The 23309-nt window shown below is 48.8% G+C and overlaps 1 protein-coding gene across 2 annotated transcripts in view; it reads right to left on the bottom strand.

Moving 5' to 3' along the window:
* The window catches only part of MELK (maternal embryonic leucine zipper kinase), a 300470-nt gene that overhangs the window by 214916 nt on the left and 62245 nt on the right, over positions 1-23309 (bottom strand). For both annotated transcript variants that reach the window (XM_063914642.1, XM_063914643.1), the window contains exon 2: positions 16908-17003. In XM_063914642.1, the coding sequence (XP_063770712.1) occupies positions 16908-16971 (64 nt within the window). In that variant the 5' untranslated portion in view covers positions 16972-17003. The remainder of the gene's footprint in view (positions 1-16907; positions 17004-23309) is intronic.

Below are 23309 nucleotides of genomic sequence, written 5' to 3'. Positions count from 1 at the left end.
CTCTCTTTTTAACCCTTGGAGCCTGAAAACTACAGGGGAGAGTCTGAGGAGCTGTCTTCCAGCTGCACTGTGAAGAGAAAATGGCGCCAGTGTGCTGAGGGAGAAGCCCCGCCCCCTTTTCGGCTGACTTTCTCCCGCTTTTTCTGCGATACTGGCAGGGGTAATTTTACATCTATATAGCCTCTGGGACTATATATGATGTATATTTTGCCAGCCAAGGTGTTATTTATTGCCCTCAGGGCGCCCCCCCCCAGCGCCCTGCACCCATCAGTGACCGAAGTGTGAGGTGTACATGAGGAGCAATGGCGCACAGCTGCAGTGCTGTGCGCTACCTTGGTGAAGACCGAAGTCTTCTGCCGCCGATTTTCCGGACCTTCTTCGTGCTTCTGGCTCTGTAAGGGGGACGGCGGCGCGGCTCCGGGAACGAACACCAAGGTCGGGTCCTGCGGTCGATCCCTCTGGAGCTAATGGTGTCCAGTAGCCTAAGAAGCCCAAACTACCACCTGTTAGGTAGGTTCGCTTCTTCTCCCCTTAGTCCCTCGCTGCAGTGAGTCTGTTGCCAGCAGATCTCACTGAAAATAAAAAACCTAAATATACTTTCTTTCTAGGTGCTCAGTAGAGACCCTAGTGTGCATCCAGCTCGGCCGGGCACAAGAATCTAACTGAGGTCTGGAGGAGGGTCTTAGTGGGAGGAGCCTGTGCACACCAGGTAGTCCTAAAGCTTTCTTTAGTTGTGCCCAGTCTCCTGCGGAGCCGCTAATCCCCATGGTCCTTACGGAGTCCCCAGCATCCACTTAGGACGTTAGAGAAAACCTAAATATACTTTCTTTTTTAAGAGCTCAGGAGAGCCCCTAGTGTGCAACCAGCTCGGCCGGGCACAAAATTCTAACTGAGGTCTGGAGGAGGGGCATAGAGGGAGGAGCCAGTGCACACCAGGTAGTCCTAAATCTTTCTTAGTTGTGCCCAGTCTCCTGCGGAGCAGCTATTCCCCATGGTCCTTACGGAGTCCCCAGCATCCACTAGGACGTCAGAGAAAAAATTGTTCAATATTTCCGCTTTTAATTTGTCATCGCTCGTCAATGATCCCAATTCATCTTCTAATGGGCCCACGTTCTCCTTCAACCTTTTGCTGTTTATATATTTATAAAAAACTTTTTAGGATTGTTTTACTCTCTATAGCGATTTGCTTTTCGTTTGCAATTTTAGTAGCTCGTTACTTTTTTTTTGCATCTTTTATTGCATTCCTTGTAAAACCGGAATGACTCCTCCCCTCCATTAGATTTAAATGTTTTAAAAGCACACCTCTTATTAGCCATTGCTTCTTTGACCTCCTTATTAAGCCACATTGGTTTGTGCTTAATACTCCTGCGTTTACTGCTCATTGGAATGAATTTGTGAATATTGCTTTCAAGCAACCCTTTTAAAGCATCCCACATTTCCGAAGTGTCCTTGCCATGAAACAACTCTTCCCAGTCAATGCCGTTTAGTGCCCGTCTCAGCATATTGAAGTTAGCTTTTCTAAAGTTGAATGTTTTGTTTGCTCCCTTATAGCTATTTTTCTTGAAACTGATGTCAAAAGTGATCATATAGTGATCGCTGTTTCCCAAGGTCTCCCCAACTTTAATGTTTGATATAATGTCCACATTATTGGTAATAACTAGGTCCAGAATAGATTTACCTCTAGTTGGGTCCTCGACTAATTGAGTCAGGAACTGATCCTTCAATGTATTTAAAACCCTGCTGCTCCTAGTTTTTAAACACGAATCGTTCCTCCAGTTTATATTTGGATAGTTAAAGTCTCCTAACACTAGGATGTCCCCCATTCCTACTGCTTTTTCTATTTGCTGTAAGAGTTGTTCCTCCTCATATGCTGATATCCGGTTGCTTGTAACACGTGCCAATGACTAGTTTCTTTACGTCAGTGCAGTCACTTGTGATCTCAACACATATCGACTCCACGTTATCTCCAATCCCCTTGTAGATTATATCTATTATGCATGGTTTAAGAGATTGTTTAATGAAAAGACATATCCCTCCTCCCTTTTTGGTAGCCCTATCCAGAATAACCCTCCAAAAACGCAACCCAGTCGTGAGAGTCGTCCCACCATGTTTCCGTAATACCTATAATATCGTATTGGAATTTTGATACAAGATATTCCAATTCTCCCATTTTACCCGATAGGCTGCTTGCATTCGCAAGCATACATTTTAGCTTAGTGTTTCCCTGGACTGTTTTAAAGGTATCTTTTCTGTATTTAGAGGTGTCCTTCTAGAATTACTATTACCTATTGCTATTCTCCTCCCTCCATTACCACCCCCATCATATTTAATACCTCCTTCCTCTCTACTAGCACTATTTGAAGTAATAAGTCTTTCTAAGTCCCACCCCCTGCTGCTAGTATCTTCCCTTATGCTTTGGACATCCTTTTCTATATTCCGTATTGTTGTGGAATATTCATCCGTAGGTAATAAATACTCATCCGTAGGTAATAAATTTGGAATATCTCGGACAATACCAGTGTCAATACCCAAGCAGATACCCTTGCCTGCTGATCTTTTGCTCCCCCCCCCCCAATTGTTCCTTACCCCGATCTTTACTGTTCTCCCAGTTTGTCCCGTAGATTCTAGCTAAACCCTCCACCCAGGTTCCTAGTTTAAAAGCTCCTCCAACCTTCTAACCATCCTACCTCCCGGCACCGCAGCCCCCTCCTCATTCAGGTGCAATCCATCACGACAAAAAAGATGGCGCCTGACTGAGAAGTCCGCCCAGTGTTCCAACAACACAAACCCCTCCTTCCTACACCAGTCTCTAAGCCACACATTTACCTCCCTGGGCTAGCGCTTGGCACTGGTAATATTTCTGAGAATATTACCTTAGATGTCCTTGCCTAATTCCCTATAGTCTTTGAGCACATCCCACCTACCACTAACTTTGTCATTGGTGCCAGCATGCACCAAGGCCGCCGGGTCTTTACCAGCCCCTCCCAACTATCTACCCGGTCCGCGATGTGCCGTACCAGAGCACCCAGGAGACAACAGACTGTACGGCGATCACGGTCCCGGTAACAGATTGCCCTGTCTGTTCTCCTGATGATAGAATCCCCTACGACCACAATCTGACTAGGTACCTTACTATCTTTTTCCCCATCTGTACCGGAGGGACCGCTCCTCTGGTTGGTAGAGGAAACAGTCTCCTCCGGTTCCGTCATTTCCTCTATGTCGTACCCAGAATCTTCGGCCAATGACATTTCGCACAGATGTACCCGCACTCGGACAGTTCAGCCAGGTGCGCATACATCATGCACGACACGCACTGAGTGAGATCCCCAATTTCGGCCCCTCCCATTTTTAATATATACTGTTACCTTAAACACGGGGACAATCTATATAAAAATACAATACATACGGGACAAAAGACAATAAATAAGCAGATAAAGGACAATAAAGGATAAATTAAGTAGAATAAATTAAGTACGAATAAAAAGTACCAATGAAGTAAAATACAGTAAGTGACAGTCGAAAAATGAAAAAAATAAAAATAAAATTAAGACAGGGGCAATCTATATGAATAGGACAATATATAAAAGGTACAAGGGGTCAATAAATAAAAAAGAACAGATAAGTACAAGAATTAAATACAAATTTTTATAGTAAAGGACAAGGGCAGACAATCACATATACAGAAAAGTGAAAAAGTTGGGAAGTTGATACTTATCTGCTCACAGGTGCAGTGTCTCAGGCTCCAGGCACTGCTCCCTGCTCAGATCTCCCCCCTGACGCGGCTCCCAGGTTAAATGTGCGGCCCTTCCCTCACCGCACTGCCCTACATCCGGCTCGTTACTGGTAGCGGCACTTGCACCTTACAGCAGGTGCTGCAGCGGCCGCTCCGTACTGTCCCTTCCCCACTTGTGCACGCGCTCCCGCTCGTCACTTCCGGTTCCGGCTTCTCAGCCTCAGCGTGTTACAGCGTCTCTTAGGCTTTCAGGCATATTGGTTGAGAGAAGCTAACTGTTATTTCTCCTCTCAGGGCAATGGCTGCATCCGCTCAGGGCAATGGCGGACATTGCTCGTGCATTTCTTTCTGCCCATAGGAGTATCTTTGACACTTCTCGCATGCAGGCTCTGCTTTTTGCCCCTCCTTGTCTGATTTATGTAAGTCACCGTCGTGGCGTTGTCAGTCTGAACGTGGACCGCCCGATCTCTGCGGAGAGGCCTGAAGCAGAGCACTGTAGATCGGCCGAAATTCCAGAAAGTTGATTGGAGTAGGATTTCATGAGCTGACCATCTGTCCTGGAACTGAGCCCCTTGGGTGACAGCTCCCCATCCTCTCAGACTCGCATTCGTCGTTTGGAGGATCCAATCCTGAATTCCGAAACTGCAACTTCCAGCAGGTTGGAGGACTGTAGCCACCACAGGAGGGAAATCCTGGCCTGAGGTGTGAGACGTATGATCCGATGCATCTAAAGATGTGATCCGGACCACTTGCTCAGGAGATCCAATTGAAATGTTCTGGCATGCAATCTGCCGTACTGGATTGCCTCGTATGAGGCTACCCTCTGTCCCAACAGTCAGATGCAAAGATGGATGGATATCAGATTTGACCTCAAAACCGCACTGACCATCCTTACCTTGTCCTCTGGGAGGAATACCTTCTGAGCCCCTGTATCCAGGAACATCCCCAGAAACAAGAGCCGCCGAGTAGGCTCCAGGTGTGGCGGAACACACGAACTGCAGCTTGTAGTCCCAAGAAATTAGGTCTCTTACCCAGGTATCCTGGCAGAAGATGTCCCAGACGCGGCTGAAGTGACGCAAAACAGAGCTCCCACCTCGAGATTTTCTCGGGGTGGGGGTGCACTGTCATGCTGAGATCTGGGAGGTAGGTGAACCGGTGCCCTGTTCCTGGGAACCCGCAGCCGCTGGTTTTCTAAGCTTACCTCTGGTGCTTCGTGCTACATTGGAAGCGCCTCTGGTTCTAGAACAAAACTTAACGGTCTGAAAGGACTAGTAGATGGCCCCAGGTAGGAGCGCCTAGAGGCCCCAGAGGGGAGAAACGTGTATTTTCCTGTGTAGATTTTTAAATCCACGTATCCAACTCAACCCCGAAGAGCCACTCCCCTGAGAAAGGGAGAGCCTCCACACTGCGCTTGGAGTCTGCATCCACTATCCATTGGCACAGCCACAAAGGTCTCCACGTAGACACTGCCAAAGCAGTAGTCCTAGCATTGATAGCGCCTATCTCTTTAATAGAGAGTCGCACAGGACTCGTGCAGTATCCTGAATCTGCTTAACCAGAATACCCATACTCAGACATATGCCCCACGAGGCCTTCCTGAATCTGGCCCGGCCAGGTATGAATGGCATGAGTCATCCAGCAACCCGCTAGCACAGGTCTTTGTGATACACCAGCTGCTGTGTAAATGGACTGGACTTGAGCGTAGTATCAATCTTTCTATCCACAGGGTCCTTCAAGGATGAGGATCCAGGGGCTGGTAACACCAATTTTTTTTTTTTTTTTTTATAGACGGGAGACAGACGTCTACCGCAGGGGGGTCTTCCCAGTTTTTCCTGCCTTCTGGAGAAAATGGGAAAGTGTTAAGGAAGCACTTAGACAACTGGAAATTATCAGGATTTTTCCAAGCTAACATAAACAAGTCATCTAATTCCTTAGAATCAGGGTAAGTGACGCTAGCCTTTCTGTGCTGCAAAGAACGACTGCTGTGCTGCATAGTCTTCCAGCGGGATTTTTAACACATCCTTGATAGCAGTTATGAGGGGCTCAATACCCTGTGCAGGAGATGAATCCTCAGTAATAGTTCTTCCCCTTTCTGTCCTTCATCAGATTCTAATAAAATAGGGAGCCTACGCTTATGCGGCCCTGACCTAGGGAGGGGGGGGGGTCTGTCTGTCATCTGCCCTTGCTGCCAGGTCTGCTACAGCTGCTGTGTCTTTTCTATCTGCAGTCAGCTGAGACGACATGTCTGCCATCATGGGTTTTTATAGCACCTAGACAGGATGACTCCTGGACCCCCCCAGCGTGCTTACCAACCTGAGAGGACTGACTGCATTGTTCACATGAGAGAGAGAACCAACTGAGGAAGAGAATCTGGTATGACATACAGTGCATAATTGGTGTTTTACCATGTCTACGATATAACACTCACACACAAATACAGACAAGTATAGATATAGACAACAAGCCTGCCCAAACTATGTGAGGAGATGGAGAGCCCAGCCTAGCAGACTCAGTAAGCCTGCAGGCTGCCTGTAAAACTGGAGTCTTGTCCTTTTTTGGACTATAGTATTATAAATGCGGCTCTTCCCCTTAATTACACCCTTGTACCAGCTTTCCTGTGTATCTGGAGTGCCTGGAAGGAGCTGTGCGTCCCTGCTGCTGCAGCTGTAAGCAGAGGAAGGCGCCAAAACGCTGCCTGTCCTGCTCTGAGGTAGCTCCGCCCTGAAGGAAAAAAAAATCCTCTGGAGCTCTAAACTGGCTGTAGAAGGGGGCATAGACGGGTGGAGCCAGCACAACCAGTGGAAGACATTTAAAGTGCACGGACTCCTTTGGAGCCCATCTATACCCCCATCGTACTAAGTGATCCCCAGAATCCCTTATGGATGCTAGAGAAAACGAGATTTATGGTAAGAACTTACCATTGTTAAATCTTTCTGCAAGGTACACTGGGCTCCACAAGGATTCACATCAGGGTGTAGAGTAGGATCTTGATCCGAGGCATCAACAGGCTCAAAGCTTTTGACTGTTCCCCCAGATGCTCAGTGCCGCCTCCTCTATAACCCTGCCTCCATGCACAGGGAGCGCAGTTTTGTTAACCAGCCCAATGCAGTAGCAGGTATCCGAGACGACAACCGCTCGTAGCTAAGTACACCACACACTCGCCACAGGAGAGGGTGTCAGCGGCTATGCCAATACCAACCCAAAGAAGCTAAGTGCGTCAGGGTGAGCGCCTTGTGGAGCCAAGTGTACCTTGCAGAAAGATTTAACAACGGTAAGTTCTTACCATAAATCTCGTTTTATGCTGCGGGGTACACTGGGCTCCACAAGGATTCACACCCGGGATGTCCTAAAGCAGTTCCTTATGGGAGGGGATGCACTGTAGCGGGCACAACAACCCGGCGTCCAAAAGGAAGCATCCTGGGAAGCGGCGGTATCAAAGGCATAGAACCTTAAGAACGTGTTCCCTGAAGACCACGTTCCCGCCTTGCACAATTGCCCAAGAAGGTCCAACCGACCGAGTAGAATGGCCCTTAATGGTAGCAGGAGCCAGACGACCAGCCTGTACATAAGCATGTGCAATCACCATTCTAATCCATCAGGCCAGAGTCTGCTTGGAAGCAGGCCAGCTGCGTTTGTGAAAAACAAAATAATACAAAAAGAGAATCAGATTTCCTAACGGAGGAAGTTCTCTTCACATAGATACAGACAGCCCATACTACATCCAAAGACCGCTCTTTGGAAGACAACTCAGGAGAATTAGAGGCCAGAACCACAATCTCCTGGTTAAGGTGAAAGGAAGACACCACCTTAGGTAAATAACCTGGCTGCGTTCTAAGAATCACCTGTCACGGTGAAAAATCAAATAGGGAGACTTACAGTATAAGGCACCAAAGTCTGAGACCCTTCTAGCTGAAGCAATCGCCAGCAAGAAAAAGGACTTTAAGGGGAAACCACTTAAGGTCAGCAGAGGCAAGAGGCTCAAACGGAGACACTTGCAAGGCCTCCAAAACCACGACAATTCCCAAGGGGCCACAGGTGGCACAAAAGGAGGCTGAATCCGCAATACACCCTGAGTGAATGTATGGACATCAGGTAGGGTAGCAATTTTTCTTTGAAACCAAACCAACAAGGCAGAGATGTGAACCTTGAGGGAGGCCAGACGCAAGTCTAAGTCTAGGCCCTGTTGTAGAAAAGCCAATAAATTGGCCGTACTAAACTTGAAAACGTCATAATTGCGAGATGCACACCAAGTAAAGTATGCATTCCAGACCCTATGGTAGATCCAAGCAGAAGCCGGCTTACGGGCCTTCAACATAGTTTGAACGACCGCCTCAGAAAAAACCCTTGGCCCTCAGGACGGTAGCCTCAAGGGCCATGCCGTCAAAGCCAGACGGGCCAAATCCTGGTAAACACAAGGGCCCTTAACTAGGAGGTCTGGTTGTTGTGGAAGTAGAAGGGGGACGATCCCACAAGAGACCCAGTAGATCGGAGAACCAGCGCCGTCTGGGCCACGCTGGAGTGACCAGAAGCAGGTTTCCTCCTTCTTGCTTGAACTTCCGTATTACTCTGGGCAGGAGTGACACCGGAGGGAACACGTAAGGTCGCTAAAAGTTCCATGGAATTGCCAGAGCTTCCACGAACGCAGCTTGAGGATCCCTGCTCCGAAGACCGAAACCTTGTGATTGTGTCGAGACGCCATCAGATCCACATCTGGAAGGTCCTACCTGTCCACGAGAAGTTGAAACACCTCCAGATGGAGGCTCCACTCTCCTGCGTGTACATCCGGACGACTGAGATAGTCCATCTCCCAGTTCAGGACGCCCGCAATGAATACTGTGGATATGGCAGTCAGATAGCGCTCCGCCCAATGAAGAATCCGTGATACTTCCCTAATTGCCATGCAGCTTAGAGTACCGCCTTGAAGATTTATGTACGCCACCGTTGTGGCGTTGTCAGACTGTACTTGAACAGGTCTGTTCTGTATTAGATGCTGGGCCATTGTCAATGCGTTGAACACTGCCTGCAGTTTGAGAATATTGATCGGGAGCAGAGACTCTTCCTTAGTCTACCGACCCTGAAGAGAGAGTGTTGTTCCAACACCGCGCCCCAACCTCTCAGACGGACATCCGTTGTCAGAAGGACCCAGTTGGATATCCAGAAGAGACAGCCCCTGCTCAAATCGATGGTCCTGAAGCCACCATCTCAGTGACAGGTGGACCTCCGAAGAAAAGGACATCATGCGAGATCTGATCCGGTGAGGCAGGCCATCCCACTTGGTCAGAATTAACTTCTGCAGAGGGCGAGAGTGGAATGGAGCATACTCCATGTCGAAAGTAGACCCCATGAGACCTAGCACTTGCATTGCCAAATGTATCGACACTATCGGACGAGATAGGAAGCACCGAAACCTGTCCTGAATCTTCAGGACTTTCTCCCGATACAGGAACAACTGTTGGTTGTGAGTGTTCAATAACTCTACCAGATGTAAACATGCTCCGAGCAGGAACTAGGGAGGATATCTTCCAGTTGATCAGCCACCCGTGGGATTTCTTGCACTGGACCGTCAGATCGAGATGACACAGGAGAAGTTCTGGGGAATTTGCCAGGATCAACAAATCGTCCAAGTACAGTAGGATCCTGACCCCTTGACGGCGGAGTGTAGCCATCATGACCGCCATAACTTTGGTGAAAACTCGCGGAGCCGTTGTTAAACCAAAGGGTAACACCCAAAATTGGTAATAAAGGCTGCCCACCGCAAACCGCAGGTACTGCTGATGAGATACCACAATAGGAATATGCAGATGGCATCCTGAATGTCCAGGGAGACCATATAGTCCCCAGGCTCCATGGCCAGAATAGAGCGAAGCGTTTCCATACGAAACAGAGATCCGCACATGCTTGTTCAATGACTTCAGACTGAGAATGGGCTGCGAGGACCCGTTCTGATTCGGGACTAGAAACCGCGGATCCAGAGGCACATCTGTCAGGCAAATCGCTGCGGGGGACGATTCTTGAAGGGTATGGCGTAACCTCGAGCAACAACTTCCCTCGCCCAGGTATCTGAAGTGGTCTTCAACCATTCCTGGGCAAAACCTAGAAGTCTGCACCCCACCCTGGGTTCCCCCAGAGGGAGGCCCGCCCCGTCATGCGGCAGGCTTGTTAGTTTTGGAAGCTAGCTGACGGGCGGCCCAGGCACGCTTCGGTCTGGGCAGGTCTGGAAGCACAAGCTTGCTTTGGGTATGCCTGACCTTTTGCTTTTCCTGGAGGACGAAAGGGCCAAGGGAAAGTACTTTTAGCCTTCTGCGCTGCGTACTAGGTAGGCAAGCTGTTTTAGCCGTAGCCAGATCAGCCACAATCTTAGAAGTCTTCTCCAAAGAGAATGTCTCCCTTGAAAGGAAGTACCTCCAGGGTTTTCTTGGAATTCATATCCACCGACACATGATCTCAACCAAAGGATACGTCTGCCCAAGACGGAAGTAGTAGCAGCCTTGGCCGCAAGCACCCAGGCATCGGAGGCCGCCTCCTTAAGGTACAGAGAAGCCGTGGTAATATACGAGAGACATTGTCGAGCATGGTCAGATGCTTTGGAAGGCAGTTCCGCCTCAAGCTTTTGAGCCCACGCCTCAGCAGCCCAAGTTGCTGCAATTGTTGGCCTATGCACAGCCCCCGTTAGGGTATAAATAGTTTTTAAACAGCCCTCCACACGTCTATCCGTCGGTTCCTTCAGAGAGGTGACGGTAGTTACTGGCAAAGCAGAGCAAACAGTGACGGTAGTTACTGGCAAAGCAGAGCAAACAACCTAACATGACACAGGAGAATCTACAGGCGGAGGGGTTTCCCAATTTGTACAGACCTCCGCAGAGAGAGGATAGCGAGCCAACAGTCTCTTATCCGCGGTGAATTTTGTCCCCGGATTTTCCCAGGATTCCTGAGGTGTTGAGAATGAGGTAAAACTTGTTTAACCACCTTCTTACGTTTAAACCTATCCGGTTTCTTGGAGACAGTCTCAGGCTCAGACACCTGAAGAATGAGCCAGATTGCTTCAATCAAATCCGGGTCATCCACAAAGGACTGTCTAAAGGCCTGAATAGGCTGCCTGAGGCAGCCCCCTGTTAAATGCCTGCTTACTGCATGGCACCAACTTACAAACTAAGCTCCCTGTGCATGGAGGCGGGGTTATAGAGGAGGTGGCGCAGAGCATCTTGGGAACAGTCAAAAGCTTTGAGCCTGTTGGTGCCTCGGATCAATGTGAATCCTTGTGGAGCCCAGTGTACCCCGCAGCAGAAAGATCTATTCCAACTGGCTGTGGTACGATCAAAAAATTCATCCTTCCTGCTCCTCGTTGCCTTGCACATTGCAAAATTAATTTGTTGCTAGCAGCCAAGTAACTCAAGCATAAAAAAAATATTTGACAATACTGTATTAAAATAAGAATTTACTTACCGATAATTCTATTTCTCATAGTCCGTAGTGGATGCTGGGAACTCCGAAAGGACCATGGGGAATAGCGGCTCCGCAGGAGACTGGGCACAAAAGTAAAAGCTTTAGGACTAGCTGGTGTGCACTGGCTCCTCCCCCTATGACCCTCCTCCAAGCCTCAGTTAGGATACTGTGCCCGGACGAGCGTACACAATAAGGAAGGATTTTGAATCCCGGGTAAGACTCATACCAGCCACACCAATCACACCGTACAACCTGTGATCTGAACCCAGTTAACAGCATGATAACAGAGGAGCCTCTGAAAAGATGGCTCACAACAATAACCCGATTTTTGTAACTATGTACAAGTATTGCAGACAATTCGCACTTGGGATGGGCGCCCAGCATCCACTACGGACTATGAGAAATAGAATTATCGGTAAGTAAATTCTTATTTTCTCTGACGTCCTAGTGGATGCTGGGAACTCCGAAAGGACCATGGCGATTATACCAAAGCTCCCAAACGGGCGGGAGAGTGCGGATGACTCTGCAGCACCGAATGAGAGAACTCCAGGTCCTCCTCAGCCAGGGTATCAAATTTGTAGAATTTAGCAAACGTGTTTGCCCCTGACCAAGTAGCTGCTCGGCAAAGTTGTAAAGCCGAGACCCCTCGGGCAGCCGCCCAAGATGAGCCCACTTTCCTTGTGGAATGGGCTTTTACAGATTTTGGCTGTGGCAGGCCTGCCACAGAATGTGCAAGCTGAATTGTACTACAAATCCAACGAGCAATAGTCTGCTTAGAAGCAGGAGCACCCAGCTTGTTGGGTGCATACAGGATAAACAGAGAGTCAGATTTTCTGACTCCAGCCGTCCTGGAAACATATTTTCAGGGCCCTGACTACGTCCAGCAACTTGGAATCCTCCAAGTCCCTAGTAGCTGCAGGTACCACAATAGGCTGGTTTAAGTGAAACGCTGAAACCACCTTAGGGAGAAATTGAGGACGAGTCCTCAATTCTGCCCTGTCCGTATGAAAAATTAGGTAAGGGCTTTTATAGGATAAAGCCGCTAATTCTGAGACACGCCTGGCTGAAGCAAGGGCTAACAGCATTACCACTTTCCATGTGAGATATTTTAAGTCCACAGTGGTGAGTGGTTCAAACCAATGTGATTTTAGGAACCCCAAAACTACATTGAGATCCCAAGGTGCCACTGGAGGCACAAAAGGAGGCTGTATATGCAGTACCCCCTTGACAAACGTCTGAACTTCAGGGACTGAAGCCAGTTCTTTCTGGAAGAAAATCGACAGGGCCGAAATTTGAACCTTAATGGACCCTAATTTTAGGCCCATAGACAGTCCTGTTTGCAGGAAATGCAGGAAACGACCCAGTTGAAATTCCTCTGTAGGGGCCTTCCTGGCCTCACACCACGCAACATATTTACGCCAAATACGGTGATAATGTTGCACAGTTACATCCTTCCTGGCTTTGATCAGGGTAGGGATGACTTCATCCGGAATGCCTTTTTCCTTCAGGATCCGGCGTTCAACCGCCATGCCGTCAAACGCAGCCGCGGTAAGTCTTGGAACAGACAGGGTCCCTGCTGGAGCAGGTCCTTTCTTAGAGGTAGAGGCCACGGGTCCTCCGTGAGCATCTCTTGAAGTTCCGGGTACCAAGTCCTTCTTGGCCAATCCGGAGCCACGAGTATAGATCTTACTCCTCTCCTTCTTATGATTCTCAGTACCTTGGGTATGAGAGGCAGAGGAGGGAACACATACACTGACTGGTACACCCACGGTGTTACCAGAGCATCCACAGCTATTGCCTGAGGGTCCCTTGACCTGGCGCAATACCTGTCCAGTTTTTTGTTGAGGCGGGACGCCATCATGTCCACCTTTGGTTTTTCCCAACGGTTCACAATCATGTGGAAGACTTCTGGGTGAAGTCCCCACTCCCCCGGGTGGAGGTCGTGTCTGCTGAGGAAGTCTGCTTCCCAGTTGTCCACTCCCGGAATGAACACTGCTGACAGTGCTATCACATGATTTTCCGCCCAGCGAAGAATCCTTGCAACTTCCGTCATTGCCCTCCTGCTTCTTGTGCCGCCCTGTCTGTTTACGTGGGCGACTGCCGTGATGTTGTCCGACTGGATGAACACCGGCTGACCCTGAAGCAGAGGCCTTGCTTGACTTAGGGCATTGTAAATGGCCCTTAGTTCCAGGATATTTATGTGAAATGACGTTTCCATTCTTGACCACAAGCCCTGGAAATTTCTTCCCTGTGTGACTGCTCCCCAGCCTCTCAGGCTGGCATCCGTGGTCACCAGGACCCAGTCCTGAATGCCGAATCTGCGGCCCTCTAGAAGATGAGCACTCTGCAACCACCACAGGAGAGACACCCTTGTCCTTGGAGACAGGGTTATCCGCTGATGCATCTGAAGATGCGATCCGGACCATTTGTCCAGCAGATCCCACTGAAAAGTTCTTGCGTGGAATCTGCCGAATGGAATCGCTTCGTAAGAAGCCACCATTTTTCCCAGGACCCTTGTGCATTGATGCACTGACACTTGGCCTGGTTTTAGGAGGTTCCTGACTAGCTCGGATAACTCCCTGGCGTTCTCCTCCGGGAGAAACACCTTTTTCTGGACTGTGTCCAGAATCATCCCTAGGAACAGCAGACGTGTCGTCGGAATCAGCTGCGATTTTGGAATACTTAGAATCCACCCGTGCTGTCGTAGTACTACTTGAGATAGTGCTACTCCGACCTCTAACTGTTCCCTGGACCTTGCCCTTATCAGGAGATCGTCCAAGTAAGGGATAATTAAGACGCCTTTTCTTCGAAGAAGAATCATCATTTCGGCCATTACCTTGGTAAAGACCCGGGGTGCCGTGGACAATCCAAACGGCAGCGTCTGAAACTGATAGTGACAGTTCTGTGCCACAAACCTGAGGTACCCTTGGTGAGAAGGGCAAATTGGGACATGGAGGCAAGCATCCTTGATGTCCAGAAACACCATATAGTCCCCTTCTTCCAGGTTCGCCATCACTGCTCTGAGTGACTCCATCTTGAATTTGAACCTTTCTTATGTAAGTGTTCAAGGATTTCAGATTTAAAATAGGTCTCACCGAGCCGTCCGGCTTCGGTACCACAAACAGCGTGGAATAATACCCCTTTCCCTGTTGTAGGAGGGGTACCTTGATTATCACCTGCTGGGAATACAGCTTGTGAATGGCTTCCAATACCGCCTCCCTGACGGAGGGAGACGTTGGTAAAGCAGACTTCAGGAACCGGCGAGGGGGAGACGTCTCAAATTCCAATTTGTACCCCTGAGATACTACCTGCAGGATCCAGGGGTCCACTTGCGAGTGAGCCCACTGCGCGCTGAAATTCTTGAAAAGGGCCCCCACCGTGCCTGAGTCCGCTTGTAAGGCCCCAGCGTCATGCTGAGGACTTGGCAGAAGCGGGGGAGGGCTTCTGTTCCTGGGAAGAGGCTGCCTGCTGCAGTCTTTCCCCTTTTTTTATCGGGGGAAACCCACGCTTCATCACACACCTCATTTAATTCATCTGATTCAGGAAAAACTACGGGTAGTTTTTTCACACCCCACATAATACCCTTTTTTGTGGTACTTGTAGTATCAGAAATGTTCAAAACCTCCTTCATTGCCGTGATCATGTAACGTGTGGCCCTACTGGAAAATACGTTTGTTTCCTCACCGTCGACACTGGAGTCAGTGTCCGTGTCTGGGTCTGTGTCGACCATCTGAGGTAACGGGCGCTTTAGAGCCCCCGACGGTGTTTGAGACGCCTGTACAGGTAATAACTGATTTGCCGGCTGTCTCATGTCGTCAACAGTCTTTTGTAAAGTGCTGACGCTATCACGTAATTCCTTCCATAAGACCATCCAGTCAGGTGTCGACTCCCTAGGGGGTGACATCACTATTACAGGCAATTGCTCCGCCTCCATACCATTTTCCTCATACATGTCGACACAACGTACCGACACACAGCACACACACAGGGAATGCTCTGATAGAGGACAGGACCCCACTAACCCATTGGTGAGACAGAGGGAGAGTTTGCCAGCACACACCAGAGCGCTATATTATATATATATATATATATATATATGGATAACCTTATATAAGTGTTTTTCCCTTATATAGCTGCTGTATTGATTTATCTGCCAAATTAGTGCCCCCCCTCTCTTGTTTTACCCTGTTTCTGTAGTGCAGGACTGCAGGGGAGAGTCAGGGAGCTTCCCTCCAACGGAGCTGTGAGGGAAAATGGCGCCAGTGTGCTGAGGAGATAGGCCGCCGAGAAGGGGGCGGAGCCTTTCTCCCGCTTTTTTAAGGAAAAACTGGCAGGGTTTAAATGCATCCATATAGCCCAGGAGCTATATGTGATGTATTTTTTTGCCATCTAAGGTATTTTTATTGCGTCTCAGGGCGCCCCCCCCCCCCCGCGCCCTGCACCCTCAGTGACCGGAGTGTGAAGTGTGCTGAGAGCAATGGCGCACAGCTGCGGTGCTGTGCGCTACCTTATTGAAGACAGGACGTCTTCTGCCGCCGATTTTCCGGACCTCTTCTGCTCTTCTGGCTCTGTAAGGGGGACGGCGGCGCAGCTCTGGGACCCATCCATGGCTGGGCCTGTGATCGTCCCTCTGGAGCTAATGTCCAGTAGCCTAAGAAGCTCAATCCACTCTGCACGCAGGTGAGTTCGCTTCTTCTCCCCTTAGTCCCTCGATGCAGTGAGCCTGTTGCCAGTAGGACTCACTGAAAATAAAAAAACCTAATTTAAACTTTTACTCTAAGCAGCTCAGGAGAGCCCCTAGTGTGCACCCTTCTCGGCCGGGCACAAAAATCTAACTGAGGCTTGGAGGAGGGTCATAGGGGGAGGAGCCAGTGCACACCAGCTAGTCCTAAAGCTTTTACTTGTGTGCCCAGTCTCCTGCGAAGCCGCTATTCCCCATGGTCCTTTCGGAGTTCCCAGCATCCACTAGGACGTCAGAGAAAAATGCCTAATCACCAATGCAGAAGTTACAGAAACCTTATTTGGAGAACAGGAAGCATTAGAGACTTACAACGCTTTTAGACATGTGACCTGGGAATTTGTCGGGTTTAGCAAGCTTGCATATTCCGGGATCTCGCTTCCGTGACCCTGGTCGGGAGCAGGGTCATTTGCATTCACATATTCAGAAATCTCGGGTTGATGTGCAAAAAAAAATGGTTTCCATGTGTGTGGAATGGGCATTACTGAACCATGGGCCTAATTCAGAGTTGATTGCAGCAGCAAATTTGTTAGCAGTTGGGCAAAACCATGTGTACTGCAGGTGGGTAGATGTAACATGTGCAGAGAGTTAGATTTGGGTGGGGTGTGTGTTCAAACTGAAATATAAATTGCAGTGTAAAAATAAAACAGCCAGTATTTACCCTGCACAGAAACAATATAATTCACCCAAATCACTCTCTGCAAATGTTTTATCTGCCACACCAGCAGTGCACATGGTTTTGCCCAACTGCTAACAAATTTGCTGCTACGATCAACTCTGAATTACCTCCCATATTCTCAGTTTAGCAACAAAGATTTTCAGTTGTTAGCCTATTTGTTTCAAGAACACCAACATATGCAGAGTATCCATTATTATCCATGCCAGTTCTGTGTCCCTGTGTAACAATTGTCTGCACCACAATAAAGGTCTTGAAAATCTGCAGATTTAATCAGAGCAATAAATCTGAAATGTAAGCAAAATAAAATAGGTTACCTGTTCCAATGGTTTCGTGTAACTCATAAAACTTTAGCAGTTCATCATAATCGTCAACAACCATTTTGTAATTCTGGTTATGTGTAAATGTGAGACCTGAAAAAACACAAGAACTGCGTAATTTAGACAATAGAAAAGAAAAACAGTAAAAAAATAAAATAAAATTAAAAAAAACCCACCAGCACAGCTTCCTCACGATTTTTATTTATTTTATTTTTTTAAATGCTGAAGTGTGCCACACATACTGCAATAGACACCGCTTCACTCATTAACCTTATCAAGAGCAAAGTCAGTATTACCTAACATTTGATGATATACTGTACTCCATACGGCAACAATAAATGTAGACAGGAAAAAAATAAGAATTTACTCACCGGTAATTCTATTTCTCGTAGTCCGTAGTGGATGCTGGGGACTCCGTAAGGACCATGGGGAATAGCGGGCTCCGAAGGAGGCTGTGCACTCTAGAAAGATTTATGACTACCTGGTGTGCACTGGCTCCTCCCACTATGACCCTCCTCCAAGCCTCAGTTAGGACACTGTGCCCGGACGAGCTGACATAATAAGGAAGGATTTAGAATCCCGGGTAAGACTCTTACCAGCCACACCAATCACACCGTACAACTCGTGATACTATATCCAGTTTGACAGTATGAAAACAACTGAGCCTCTCAACAGATGGCTCAACAATAACCCTTTAGTTAACAATAACTATTTACAAGTATTGCAGACAATCCGCACTTGGGATGGGCGCCCAGCATCCACTACGGACTACGAGAAATAGAATTACCGGTGAGTAAATTCTTATTTTCTCTGACGTCCTAGTGGATGCTGGGAACTCCGTAAGGACCATGGGGATTATACCAAAGCTCCCAAACGGGCAGGAGAGTGCGGATGACTCTGCAGCACCGAATGAGAGAACTCCAGGCCCTCCTCAGCCAGGGTATCAAATTTGAAGAATTTTGCAAACGTGTTTGCCCCTGACCAAGTAGCTGCTCGGCAAAGTTGTAAAGCCGAGACCCCTCGGGCAGCCGCCCAAGATGAGCCCACCTTCCTTGTGGAATGGGCATTTACAGATTTTGGCTGTGGCAGGCCTGCCACAGAATGTGCAAGCTGAATTGTACTACAAATCCAGCGAGCAATAGACTGCTTAGAAGCAGGAGCACCCAGCTTGTTGGGTGCATACAGGATAAACAGCGAGTCAGATTTTCTGACTCCAGCCGTCCTGGAAACATATTTTCAGGGCCCTGACAACGTCTAGCAACTTGGAGTCCTCCAAATCCCTAGTAGCCGCAGGCACCACAATAGGCTGGTTCAGGTGAAACGCTGACACTACCTTAGGGAGAAATTGGGGACGAGTCCTCAATTCTGCCCTATCCATATGGAAAAATCAGATAAGGGCTTTTACATGATAAAGCCGCCAATTCTGACACTCGCCTGGCTGAAGCCAAGGCCAATAACATGACCACTTTCCACGTGAGATATTTCAGATCCACGGTTTTTAGTGGCTCAAACCAATGTGATTTTAACAAACTCAACACCACGTTGAGATCCCAAGGTGCCACAGGAGGCACAAACGGGGGCTGAATATGCAGCACTCCTTTCACAAATGTCTGAACTTCAGGTACTGAAGCTAGTTCTTTTTGAAAGAAAATCGACAGAGCCGAGATCTGTACTTTAATGGAGCCTAGTTTTAGGCCCATATTCACTGCTGCTTGCAGGAAATGCAGAAAACGACCTAGTTGAAATTCCTCTGTTGGGGCCTTTTTGGCCTCGCACCATGCAACATATTTCCGCCATATGCGGTGATGATGCTTTGCCGTAACATCTTTCCTGGCCTTAATAAGCGTAGGAATGACTTCTTCCGGAATACCCTTTTCCTTTAGGATCCGGTGTTCAACCGCCATGCCGTCAAACGCAGCCGCGGTAAGTCTTGGAACAGACAGGGCCCCTGCTGTAGCAGGTCCTGTCTGAGCGGTAGAGGCCACGGGTCCTCTGAGAGCATCTCTTGAAGTTCCGGGTACCACGCTCGTCTTGGCCAATCCGGAACCACGAGAATTGTGTTTACTCCTCGCTTTCTTATTATTCTCAATACCTTTGGTATGAGAGGCAGAGGAGGGAACACATAAACCGACTGGTACACCCACGGTGTCACTAGAGCGTCCACAGCTACCGCCTGAGGTTCCCTTGACCTGGTGCAATATCTTTTTAACTTTTTGTTGAGGCGGGACGCCATCATGTCCACCTGTGGTTTTTCCCAACGGTTTACCAGCATCTGGAAGACTTCTGGATGAAGTCCCCACTCTCCCGGGTGGAGGTCGTGTCTGCTGAGGAAGTCTGCTTCCCAGTTGTCCACTCCCGGAATGAACACTGCTGACAGTGCTAGTACATGATTCTCCGCCCATCGGAGGATTCTTGTGGCTTCTGCCATCGCCATCCTGCTTCTTGTGCCGCCCTGTCGATTTACATGGGCGACTGCCGTGATGTTGTCTGACTGGATCAGCACCGGCTGGTGTAGGAGCAGGGATTTTGCTTGACTTAGGGCATTGTAGATGGCCCTTAGTTCCAGAATATTTATGTGAAGGGAAGTCTCCTGACTCAACCATAGTCCTTGGAAGTTTCTTCCCTGTGTGACTGCCCCCCAGCCTCGAAGGCTGGCATCCGTGGTCACCAGGACCCAGTCCTGTATGCCGAACCTGCGGCCCTCTAGAAGATGGGCACTCTGCAGCCACCACAGTAGAGACACCCTGGTTCTTGGAGACAGGGTTATTAAGCGATGCATCTGAAGATGCGATCCGGACCACTGGTCCAACAGGTCCCACTGAAAGATTCTGGCATGGAACCTGCCGAAGGGAATTGCTTCGTAAGAAGCTACCATCTTTCCCAGGACCCGCGTGCAGCGATGCACTGATACCTGTTTTGGCTTTAGGAGGTCTCTGACTAGAGATGACAACTCCCTGGCCTTCTCCTCCGGGAGAAACACTTTTTTCTGGACTGTATCCAGAATCATACCCAGGAACAGTAGCCGTGTCGTCGGAACCAGCTGTGACTTTGGGATATTCAGAATCCAGCCGTGCTGGTGCAGCACCTCCTGAGATAGTGCTACTCCCACCAACAACTGTTCCTTGGACCTCGCTTTTATTAGGAGATCGTCCAAGTACGGGATAATTAAAACTCCCTTTTTTCGAAGGAGTATCATCATTTCCGCCATAACCTTGGTAAATACCCTCGGTGCCGTGGACAGTCCAAACGGCAGCGTCTGGAATTGGTAATGGCAATCCTGTACCACAAATCTGAGGTACTCCTGGTGAGGATGGTAAATGGGGACATGCAAGTAAGCATCCTTGATGTCCAGGGATACCATGTAATCCCCCTCTTCTAGGCTCGCAATAACCGCCCTGAGCGATTCCATCTTGAACTTGAATTTTTTTATGTATGTGTTCAAGGATTTCAAATTTAAAATGGGTCTCACCGAACCGTCCGGTTTCGGGACCACAAATAGTGTGGAATAGTAACCCCGGCCTTGTTGAAGTAGGGGTACCTTGATTATCACCTGCTGGGAATACAGCTTGTGAATTGCCGCTAGCACCGCCTCCCTGTCTGAGGGAGCAATCGGCAAGGCAGATTTTAGGAACCGGTGGGGTGGAGACGCCTCGAATTCCAGTTTGTAACCCTGAGATACTATTTGAAGGATCCAGGGATCCACCTGTGAGCGAGCCCACTGATCGCTGACATTCTTGAGGCAGCCCCCCACCGTACCAGGCTCCGCCTGTGGAGCCCCATCGTCATGCGCGGACTTGGCAGAAGAAGCGGGGGAGGACTTTTGCTCCTGGGAACCTGCTGTTTGTTGCAGCCTTTTTCCCCTACCTCTGCCTCTGGATAGTAAAGACCCGCCTTTTCCACGCCTGTTTTTCTGGGTCCGAAAGGACTGAACCTGATAAAACGGCGCCTTCTTAGGCTGTGAGGGGACATGGGGTAAAAATGCTGACTTCCCAGACGTTGCTGTGGAAACTAGGTCCGAGAGACCATCCCCAAATAATTCCTCACCCTTATATGGCAACACTTCCATGTGCCTTTTAGAATCTGCATCTCCTGTCCACTGGCGAGTCCATAAGCCTCTCCTAGCAGAAATGGACAATGCACTAACTTTAAATGCCAGTCGGCAGATTTCCCTCTGTGCATCTCTCATATATAAGACTGAGTCTTTTATATGGTCTATGGTTAACAGGATCGTGTCTCTGTCTAATGTGTCAATATTTTCTGACAGTTTATCTGACCACGCAGCGGCAGCACTGCACATCCAAGCTGACGCAATAGCTGGCCTAAGTATAATGCCTGAGTGTGTATATACAGACTTCAGGATCGCCTCCTGCTTTCTATCAGCAGGTTCCTTGAGGGCGGCCGTATCCGGAGACGGTAGTGCCACCTTTTAAGACAAACGTGTGAGCGCTTTATCCACCCTAGGAGGTGTTTCCCAACGTGACCTATCCTCTGGCGGGAAAGGGAACGCCATTAGTACCTTCTTAGGAATTACCAATTTTTTATCAGGGAAAGCCCACGCTTCTTCACACACTTCATTTAATTCATCTGATGGGGGAAAAACTACGGGTAGTTTTCTCCCCAAACATAATACCCTTTTTAGTGGTAACTGTATTTATATCAGAAATGTGTAACACCTCTTTCATTGCCTCAATCATGCAGTGAATGGCCTTAGTGGGCATCAGGTTAGACTCATCGTCGTCGACACTGGTGTCAGTATCAGTGTCGACATCTGGGTCTGCGGTCTGAGGTAGCGGGCGTTTTAGAGCCCCTGATGACCTGTGTGACGCCTGGACAGGCACGAGCTGAGAAGTCGGCTGTCCCACAGTTGGCATGTCGTCAAATTTCTTATGTAAGGAGTCTATACGTGCACTCATTTCTTTCCATAAGCTCAACCACTCAGGTGTCTGCCCTGCAGGGGGTGACATCCCTTCTAAAGGCATCTGCTCTGTCTCCACATCATTATCATCAAACATGTCGACACAGCCGTACCGACACACCGCACACACACAAGGAATGCTCCAACAGAGGACAGGACCCACAAAAACCCTTTGGGGGGACAGAGTGAGAGTATGCCAGCACACACCAGAGCGCTATATAATGCAGGGACTAACTGAGTTATGTCCCCTATAGCTGCTTTTTCTATATAATTTATACAGCGCCTAAATTTAGTGCCCCCCCTCTTTTTTTACCCTTTTCTGTAGTGTAGACTGCAGGGGAGAGCCAGGGAGCTTCCTTCCAGCGGATCTGTGAAGGAGAAATGGCGCCAGTGTGCTGCAGGAGATGGCTCCGCCCCTTTTCCGGGGACTATTCTCCCGCTTTTTTCTGGATTCTGGCAGGGGTATTTTCCACATATATAGCCTCTGAGGCTATATATTGTGGTATTTTTGCCAGCCAAGGTGTTATAATTGCTTCTCAGGGCGCCCCCCCCAGCGCCCTGCACCCTCAGTGACCGGAGTGTGAAGTGTGTGAGAGGAGCAATGGCAAACAGCTGCAGTGCTGTGCGCTACCTTGGTGAAGACTGATGTCTTCTGCTGCCGATTTTCCGGACCTCTTCTTGCTTCTGGCTCTGTAAGGGGGACGGCGGCGCGGCTCCGGGACCGAACACCAAGGACTGGGCCTGCGGTCGATCCCTCTGGAGCTAATGGTGTCCAGTAGCCTAAGAAGCCCAATCCGGCTGCAAGCAGGCGAGTTCGCTTCTTCTCCCCTTAGTCCCTCGCTGCAGTGAGCCTGTTGCCAGCAGGTCTCACTGAAAATAAAAAACCTAAATCTATACTTTCTTTCTAAGGGCTCAGGAGAGCCCCTAGTGTGCATCCAACCTCGGCCGGGCACAAAATCTAACTGAGGCTTGGAGGAGGGTCATAGTGGGAGGAGCCAGTGCACACCAGGTAGTCATAAATCTTTCTAGAGTGCCCAGCCTCCTTCGGAGCCCGCTATTCCCCATGGTCCTTACGGAGTTCCCAGCATCCACTAGGACGTCAGAGAAAAATACAATATACATACATACATATCTCCAAAATCGGTACAAACGGCACTCACAGGGTTTGAAATGAATAAATATGCTGGTCCATTTATTGTGACGTTTCGGAGCGGTTAGCTCCTTCTTCCAGACAACACCAAGCTGGAAGAAGGAGCTAACAGCCCCGAAACGTCACAATAAATGGACCAGCATATTTATTCATTTCAAACCCTGTGAGTGCAGTTTGTACCGATTTTGGAGATATGTATACTTAGGACTCAGGCACCAGGGGACGGTGTATAGCAAGTGAGTGCCGACTGATTTGGAGGAATGTATGTATGTATGTATGTATGTATGTATGTATGTATGTATGTATGTATGTATGTATGTATGTATGTATGTAT

The sequence above is a fragment of the Pseudophryne corroboree genome, chromosome 1 (assembly GCF_028390025.1).
Source record: "Pseudophryne corroboree isolate aPseCor3 chromosome 1, aPseCor3.hap2, whole genome shotgun sequence".
NCBI lineage: Eukaryota > Metazoa > Chordata > Amphibia > Anura > Myobatrachidae > Pseudophryne > Pseudophryne corroboree.
Note: the sequence above shows the minus strand (reverse complement) of the source record. Positions and strands in the feature narration are given on the sequence as shown.